At 43.8% G+C, this 9,452-nt stretch overlaps 1 protein-coding gene across 1 annotated transcript in view; it reads left to right on the top strand.

Moving 5' to 3' along the window:
- Positions 1-7,950: 7,950 nt before the first annotated feature.
- The window catches only part of ETV6 (ets variant 6), a 365,900-nt gene continuing 364,398 nt past the window's right edge, over positions 7,951-9,452 (top strand). Inside the window, exon 1 of the mRNA XM_006866057.1 lies at positions 7,951-8,253. Coding sequence (XP_006866119.1) covers positions 8,221-8,253 — 33 coding nt within the window. The 5' untranslated portion in view covers positions 7,951-8,220. The remainder of the gene's footprint in view (positions 8,254-9,452) is intronic.

Here is a 9,452-nt window from a genome sequence, read left to right as displayed (position 1 = left end):
TGTGGTCTTTCACCCAGTACTTCCCATTTCAACAAGGCAACTTCTCTGCCTTCAACGATCTAAATTAGGATCAGCAAATTACAGCCCAGGCCAAACCTCCTTTCTGTACAGCCCAGGACCTAAATATGGTATTTACATTTTTAAATAGTTGAAAATATCATAAAAAGAATAATAATTCATGGTGTGTAAAACTGATCTGAAATTCAAACTTTGGTGTTCATAAATAAAGTTTGATTGGAACACAGCCACAGCCCATTCATTTATATATCATTTATGACTTATTTTGGCAGAGCTGTGACAGAGATTGTATATAATGCTCTCATTACCTTGCACTGCTGCTCAGCATACTACAAATCAGTGACATATTTCAAGTGCCATGCTTATCACATATCCAAAAAAAAAAAAAAAAAAAAATCAAACAACCCATGGTGTCAGTGAAGAATATTAAGCATCAAATAATGGCTGCCGGAGGAATAAACAAATCTGTGTCGGGAGAAGTACAGTCAGAACGCTCCTTCGAAACCATGATGTTAAAACTTCATCTCTCATACTTCGGACATATTATCAGGAGGGACCAGTCTCTGGAGAAGGATCTCATGCTTGGTAAAGTGGAGGGTCAGTGAAAAAAAGGAAGACCCCCAATGAGATGGATTGACATGGTGGTGGCAGCAATGAGTTCAAACGTAACAATTGTGAGGATGGTACAAGACCCAGCAGTGTTTCGATCTGTTTTTCATAGTGTTGCTATGATTCAGAACTGACTCAACAGCGCCTAACAACAACAACAACAAACAAAGTCATTGCCATTGAGTTGATTCTGACTCATGGCAACCCCACTGCTTCATAGTGTCTCCTTGGTTGTAATCTTTACGGAAGCTGATTGCCAGACCTTTCTTAGGTGGTGTCCCTGGCTGCATTAGAATCACTAATCTTTAGATTAGTAGTTGAGTGGAAACTCTTGCACCACCTCAGGACCAATATCACGTTGTTGTTGTTACTGTTAAGTATCATCAAGTCCATTCTGACTCATAGCAACCCTATATAGTTTTTCAAGGAGCAGCTGGTGAGTTTGAACCACCAATCTTGTAGTTCAAACCAACTTTTCTGTCTAGTGCTTTATCCCATAGCGCCACACCAGGATTCCTATATCACATTATATTTGTTTATTTTGCCAGTGCTTACCCATCATGCCAAAACAAGAAAGGTGGATTGCAAATGCCAGTCTTTGAAGGCACAGTGGAATATGGATTATTTTGTTATCAAATGAGATAGGAAAGTGTTGTGTTTGTTATGCCTTGACACTATGTTGTTGTTGTTAAGTGCCATCTAGTCAATTCTGACTCATAGCAACACTGTATAGGGTTTCCAAGGAGCAGCTGATGGATTTAAACCATCAACTTATACTACAGCGTCATACCAGGAGTCCTAAAGCATTATGAGAGCAGAAAGCCTCATCTTTTTTCTGCAGAGTGACTGATAGTTTTGAACTGCAGATCTTGTGATTAACAGCCCAATGTATAACCATTACGCTCCCAGGGCTCCTTACTGACAGACACTACAGGTGTGCTAACAGAATACAGTGTGCATCAATGATAGCACAAAGCACATTTTATAACATTATTCCCAACTGACAGGAAAGCAATTGCCAGAATATATATATTTTTTAATTTAGAAAGGAATATGTAATTATAGCAAAAGTCATCACAAACATAAAAAATTGAAAGAGCCTGCAATAAGTTTCCAAGTGATCTTTGGTAACCAAGTAAAGAAAGTCATTAACTGACGGTGTGTTTGATTGCTTACACCAAAGAAATGTGTCCCGAGAAAATAAAATTGTACTTTATTAGACTTTTGGTAAGAATAGTACCTTGAAGAGTTGAGGTTATTGGAATCAACCTTAAGAATGAATTTGAAAACAAGGCAAATTATTTTGAGTCATCTTCCTTTGCTCTGGATGTATCAGCAGATCCTACTGAGGCTGCTCAGTTGTTTATTCAAGGAATCAACGTATACTTGAAATTGACTGAAGAATTAGCTTATTTGGGCAGTCTGCATGGAACAACTAACCACAGGAGAAATTTCTTCAAGTAGTTGAGAAAATATCAACCCAGTAAAACCTGAAGTGGAATCTGCTAAGATGCATTACAACTCACGATGGTAATAATGTTTAAGAGCAGAAAAAGGCTTACTTGTACACATTTACATATCTGGTGAAAATGTTCGGTGTTTAAATCTATATTACTCATTATATATACTCATCACAAAGGACCTTATGAAAAATACTTGAATTTGTCATGTTTTCTTTTACTGCTAGTGTCAATGGTGAATTTCATTTGTTCCTGTCATTTAACCCTTGTTAATTCTGTGAATTTTTATCAGAAATAAAAAATGAACATCCTGACTTTCCCTATCACGCAGAAATCTGATGACTAAGCATTCGAAAGTTTCTGTGTGATTTTTTAACTCAGGACCAAGAATGTAATCTTATTATAAGGCAAAATAGAGTTTATATGAAAACTTAAATTGCAGAAATTTTGATACAACTAACATTGTTTGAGTTACAACTAATATCAAATGCTTCAAAAGTTAACATAAGAAACCAACTCTCCATTTCTACACTAATTTGAAGCATTTATGCTTTTCGGGGTTTAACCTACTGTCTGCAAAGTGTTTTTGTTTTTGAATCTTGATGCAAGTGCAAAGAAAATTTCCATATTTAAAAATCCAAGTAACTGTACAACGAAAGAACTTCTATGTAATATTTAGTTGGATGTGATCAGTCTATAATGTTAAAAGGGAAATATCAAGTGGGAATTCTAATAGAATTCTATAGTAGGTTGAAAGGTAGTTCCCAAAAAGGTATCATCAAATCCAAATCCCTGGAACTTATGAATGTGACTTTATTGGGAAAAGAGATCTTTCCATATATAGTTAAGGCTCTTCTAATCAGTTCATCCTGGATTTCCTGGTCAGGTCTTAAATCCAATGACAAGTGTCCATATAAGAGGTGGCAGGCGAGAAGACACAAACACATAAAAGAGAAGGCAACGTGCAGATAAAGACAGAGATTGAAGTGATGTGGCCACAAATCAACAAAGCCAAGAAATGCTGGCTGTCACCGGAAAATGGGAGAGGCATGGAATAATTCTTTCCCAGAACCTCCAAATAGAGACTTACACTGCTGGCACCTTGATTTTGAACGTCTGGTCTACAGAACCAGGAGAGAACACATTTGTTTGTTTCAAGCCAATGAGTTTGTTATCATTTGTTAAGGTGGTGGTTGTGGTTGTATGACAAGGAGTTGGTTTCAACTCACAGCAACCCTGTATACGGTTTACCAGAACAGAAAGCCTCATCTTTCTTCTGCACAACAGCTGGTAGTTTCAAACTGCTGACCTTGAGGTTAGCAGCCTGACTAGTAACCACTATGCTACCTGAGCTTCTTATTTGTTAAGGTAAAAATAGGAAATTGATACATCTTTCAAGCAATGACTTCTTGTTGTTAAATTGTTTTTCAGTGCTGTTGAGTCAGTTCAGAGGAGCAGCGGTTGGGTTTGAACTGTGTAACACGTGGTTAGCAGTCCAGTGCTTATTCTATACCAGGACCCTAAGCAATGACAATGCTCAATTAAATTCATATGCTCTTAGATTGACATGTTTGACACTATTTGTGTGAAAAGACAGCTCTAAAAATGAAATACGTAAACTCTCATTAGAGATAAGTATTAACAGAACACTTGTAACTGATTTTGATGAAAATGTTACCCTCTCCCCAAAATTCTATTCCACTCATTACTAAAACTTTATTTTAAAAAAAGTACTCAATTGTTAACTATATTTTGATTTTTTAAATAAAACTTGGAGACATCGGTTTTCTTCAATCTTGGTATATAATTATCATCATAATATCCTTAATTTTGCCTCACAAAAACTGAACTATTTCCTATTTCCCAACTTCTAGTCTACTGGCCTGGAGCTGTAGGATAAGCACTGGACTGCAAGGTTGGTTTAAATGGCAAAGTTGGCAGTTCAAATTCACCAGCTACTCCTCTGAAACCCAATACAGGGTCGGTATGAGTCAGAACCAACTCCATGGCAATTAACAACAACAAGAAGTCTGTGCTGGTGTGGCACTGTAAGATAAGCACTGGAGGGCAAGGTTGATTTAAACCACAAGGTCAGAAGTTCAAACTCACCAGCCGATCCTCACAAACATTATACAGGGTCACTGTGATTCGGAACCAACTCCATGGCACTTAACAACAACAATAACAAGTCTATACTACTAACCACAAGATCAGTTGCTGGCTCCTGGGAAATTGTATACAGGGTCGCTATGAATCCTGGGAAATTGTATACAGGGTCGCTATGAATCCTGGGAAATTGTATACAGGGTCGCTATGAATCCGAAGAAGCATTTAGCAAAAACATGTCTAAATACAAAGGAGCCCTGTGGCACTGTGGGCTAGACATTGACTAAAGGTTGGTGGTTCAAACCCACCAGCTGCTGTTTGAGAGAACAGTAAGGCTGTCTGCTCCTGTAAAGATTCAGTCTTAGAAACCCTATAAAGGGTCACTACCAGTCAGGATTGACTTGAACAGTGGTGGAGTCTAAATGCAGCTCCTGCCACAGTTCCTACTGTGTATTTTGGCTTAGAAATCGCAAACATTTCAGCACCAGCTAGCACTTCTGGGAAGTCACTGGAAAAGGGAAGGCATTAGGAATCAAAATGTTGAGTTAATTCAGTACTGGATGAACAGTAATTTAGGCAACATTCATTCAGCATCTATAATAGATGGAATCCTGGTGCAGCACTGTGGGTTAATGCACTGGACTGCAAATTTGGTTTGAACTACAAGGTTGGTGGTTCAAGCTCACCAGCTGCTCCTCGGAAACCCTATACAGGGGCGCTATGGGTCAGAACCGACTTCAGGTCACTGAACAACAACATATAAGCGGTGCAGACATTTATAGGATTTAGCTCAGCAGTGAGCAGTTGAGAAGATCAAGAGATTGACACTTGCCAGATCAAAGGTAGAGGAGTTGATGTTTGGGGACTGGTTTCTCTTGGGGGCAAACAGAACTGCCAGGAGACAAAAACTGCTGAAGCTCCAAGTAGCTCACACAAACCATTTCCACCTTCGCAGCAACAGGAGTCTTTTCCACATCAACCTCTTTAGTAAATTTTGGTTGGGAATGTTCTGATGAATGAGTGAACATATATATTGTTTGTAAAAACATGACGGTATTTTCTTACTCAGAGAGGTAAAAGAAAGTGAGTAGGGGAAACCCTAGGCCAGGGGTGAGGAATCTTTTTTCTGCCAAAATTTATGATATCATCCGGCCCATACAAAATTATCAACTTAAAAATTGTTGTTGTTGTTAAGTGCTCTAGAGTTGGTTCTGAGTCATAGTGACTCTACATAGGGTTTCCAAAGAGCGGCTGGTGAGTGCGAACGGGCCACTTTGTGGTTAAAACCGACTTTGTGGCCCAATGCATTATCCTGCAGCGCCATATTGCTATATTTGGTCAAACATTTGTGTGGCGCTGAGGATTAATGCACTGGCCTATAAAGTCGGTTTGAACCGCCACTTGGCGATTCAACCTCACCAGCCGCTCTTCGGAAATCCTATACAGAGTCACTATGGGTCAGAACCAACTCTACGGCACTTAACAACAACAAATGTGATGGCTCGAGGCCAGCTGTGGAATAAAGGACTGGATAAAGGAGCTCTGGTAGCTTAGCGGTTACGAATGGGGCTGGGAACCACAAGGTCAGCAGTTCGAAACTGCCATCGGATCCGCAGGAGAAAGATGAGGCTATCTGCTCCCGTAAAGATTTACAGCCTCAGAAATCCTGTTCAGGGTCGTTATGGGTCGGAACCTACTCGACGGCACTAAACAACAAGTAAGTTTGAGCTCTGGTAGCGTAGTGGTTACTAACCGGGCTGCTAACCTCAAGGTCAGCAGTTCGAAACTACCAGCTGTTCCACGGGAGAAAGATGAGGCTTTCTGCTCCCATAAAGATTTGCAGTTTCGGAGACCCTGTGCAAGGTCACTTATGAGTTGGAACCGACTCCACGGTACTTAACAACAAAAGTAAGTTTGTACCACAAGGTCAGTGGTTCAAATCCACCGATTTCTCCTAGGAAACGCTATACAGGGTCGCAACTGACTGCACAGCACCTAATAACAATATGATGGCTGGAACTGCGATTGTCTTGACAGGACCAGACCAAATGTTTTCCAGACGTTCCCCACTCTTTAGGCTAAGGAAGATCTGGGAAATGTGTCTTGTTCTGATGCAGAGAACATCACATTCCTAAACACACACATTTGTTGTTGTTGTTGTTAAGTGCCATCGAGTCGGTTCCGACCCATAGCGACCCTGTACAGGGTTTCCGAGGGGGTGAATCTTTACGGGAGTAGAAAGCCTCATCTTTCTCCCGCGGAGCGGCTGGTAGTTTCGAACCGCTGACCTTAAGGTTCGCAGCCCGATTCGTAACCACTACCCTACCAGAGCTCCTTATATACTACATAGAATATATTAATATATTTACACTCTAATTCCCTCTCTATATATTAGTAGGGTTTAGATTTAAATGTAATTATAATTATAATGTATTTTGCGGTGGACACAGGGCATCTTGAGAGACGATTAATAACAATAAATAGAGGGGTCTATCCACGTGTGTTCATGGCTAGAACCTCAGCTCCACCAGCTTTAACTTCCCCTCAATTGTTTTCCCAACCAAACACCCCTCTTCTACCCTCACTCTCTGCAGAATCCCAGAGTCGGCTACTAGGCCAATGACAGTTTTAGAGAAGACTTCTTGGGAAGAGGCATTATCTTCAGGAACACATTCCGGTCAACTTTGTAGTTGAGTCACCTATTTCGGTTGGTAGCGGTCGCTATTTCTTTAAATGGACAGTGGATTTCGAAACGGGGAGAGGGGGGTTCAGGAAAAGGAACTCAACTGCCTTTGATAACTGCCCAGCCTTCCCCTGAACGCGCGATGGGCGAGCGGGCGCCTGCGGACCGCACCCACGAGCGGATACTCGCTGGGCCCCTCTTTTCTGGGCGCCCACCTTCCCAAGGAATCCCCCCGCCGGGCCGCGCTCCTGCGCCTGTGGCGCGGTCGCGCGGCTTTGTCTTCGGCATCGCGCTAGGGCGCTCGCTCTCCCCACATTTCCCCTTGTGCAGTCTGTAACCCGATCTCCCATTTCCTGGTGGATTCTCTTAAAGAGGCAGCGGTCGAGTAGCAGAACAAAGGCTATTGTTTTATTTCCTCCTTTGGATTCCGCGTCCTTACCGGAATGCCCCTAGTCTATAATTACTTACATTGCCTCTGCGCTTTGGAGAAGAAATCCCCCAAATCATTTAAAGAGTGCCTTGTACTGTAAGGGACAGCGCCACGGGGGAGTGGGGGGTGGTGGGAGGCGTTTAATAAAACCTGTTTGGTAGTTTCTGGGGTCACAGTGTAACATTTTTAAAACGGGTCTTCCTTGCGAGGAGCAATGGTTGGGAGCAGCCTAGCCAAATCCGCCAGCGGGACTAGCCCAGAGTCTGGCGGGTGGAGGGCGTCCGCCGCACCGAGGTCTCCACCGGTCCCTCCCCTCGCGCCGCGGCCGCCCCGTTCCCCCGGGTCCCGCTCCCCGCGACGGCCCCTCCCCCCGCCAGGCTTTTATTTCCCTGATGCCGGGCTGTAACCCGAGCTTTTATTTCCTGGTGGCTCCTTTAAGAGGCAGAGCTCGGTGCTGGGAATTCACGTCAGTTTCTGCACTGAAACTCTCAAGATCAATGAGCAAAGAGCTTTCTCAGTTCTGCCTTTCAGTTTCTCTCTTCCAGGAAGGAAAACATTCGAGAGAGCGAGGGAGAGCAGGCGGCGGGAGGGCTGGGGGCGGGGGCGCCGGCCGCGGGTGGGAGGAGAGACCGGGAGGCCGGGCTGCGTCCCGGGTCGCCTTGCCGCGCCGTGACCTGCAGACCCTGCGGCCGCGGTCCGGCCCGGGTCCCACGCCCCCGCCGCCCTGCGCACCCTACTCCGCCGGCCGCCCCGCCTCGCGCGCTCGCAGACCCCCGGGGCGGCTGCCGGGAGAGATGCTGGAAGAAACTTCTTAAATGACCGCGTCCGGCTGGCAGTGGAGCATTTCTGGGTTGGGGAGAGGAAAGGAAAGTGGAAAAAAACTGAGAACTTCCTGATCTCTCTCGCTGTGAGACATGTCTGAGACTCCTGCTCAGTGTAGCATTAAGGTAAAAACCTTCTCCCCCTCCCTCTCTCTGGTCGAAAACCTTGAGCTGCACCGGTCAGGGCTGTTTTGCTGGGCTGCTCCGACTGGGCTGTTGCAGTTGCTCTGTTCGCAGTAAATTATTTGGGGCGCGAGGGAAGGAGATGCAGCTCGCGTCGGCTGTACCCTTTAGTGTAACCTTGCTACTTCCCCCGCCGAGCCCCCTGTCGTCGGCTTGGTCCCCATCCACCTCCTTTCTTTTGACAATGAAATGCCCGTCACAGTTGGTCAGGAGGAACCCAGGTTGTTTCAAGAACTGTAAAACACCTCCGTAATTAGTGTGCTTAAAAAAAAACAAAACCCTGCTCCTTATTCCTACACCCAACATGTGACTGAAATGTAACTTTTGTTCGGGAGGGGTGGTCTCCCTAGAAGAAAAAGTTCTTCAACCCCCCCCCCCCCTTGGGGATGGAATCATTTTTGTTTTCCAGGACTCACTGAGTCTGATCACACAAGACTCCCCCCACCCCCTTCTCTGATTGTAATTACCAGCACCGGTCGGAGAGACAGTCCTGGTGTCAGCTTTTCCTGGGCATTGCACAATGAATTTCTTTCCTTTTCTTTTTTTCCCCTTGTTAACCAAGGTGAATAAAGTTGTCGAATGGTTCTGTTTGCACTGATGTATATAAAAGTCGAGCTATCCCAAAGCAGAAAACTGTGATGCACGGGTGAAAGAACTATCCAAATGTCCACGCAAAATGACCTCTGTTTGACAGTGCAGGGAGGATATCTCTGAGTAGAAATCTCTCAGCTTTCTGGCCATCTTTTGCAGTGTTGTAAATGCAGGATGGTGAATGTTTGCAGACACATCAGTTGACTTCCAAGTAGTGTTGTGTATGTGCACACATTTGTATTTCTGAAGGTTGGTGGTGCTGTGATTTGTTGCTACTAAAAAGTTGTAAAGTTTGCCACCATGGGGAGGCAAGATGATCTGTGCATCTCCCCCAGTTATTTGTCCCATCACTGCATTTCTGGTGCACTTTATTCATTTCACTGCTCAGTCAGTACTGAGGTGGAAGAGTCTTATGCTTCAGTGAGAAGCTGAAGCTACTGAAGTTTGTTTTTGGCTTGGCATATTTAATATGTCTTCATTGAGTGGATACTACAGAAACAATGGACAAATAACAGTTTGTCTCTGAGGAATTAAGAGATACATTTCTTATT

The sequence above is a fragment of the Chrysochloris asiatica genome, unplaced genomic scaffold (assembly GCF_000296735.1).
Source record: "Chrysochloris asiatica unplaced genomic scaffold, ChrAsi1.0 scaffold00086, whole genome shotgun sequence".
NCBI classification, from domain to species: domain Eukaryota; kingdom Metazoa; phylum Chordata; class Mammalia; order Afrosoricida; family Chrysochloridae; genus Chrysochloris; species Chrysochloris asiatica.
This window is presented reverse-complemented; position numbering and strand designations above follow the sequence as displayed.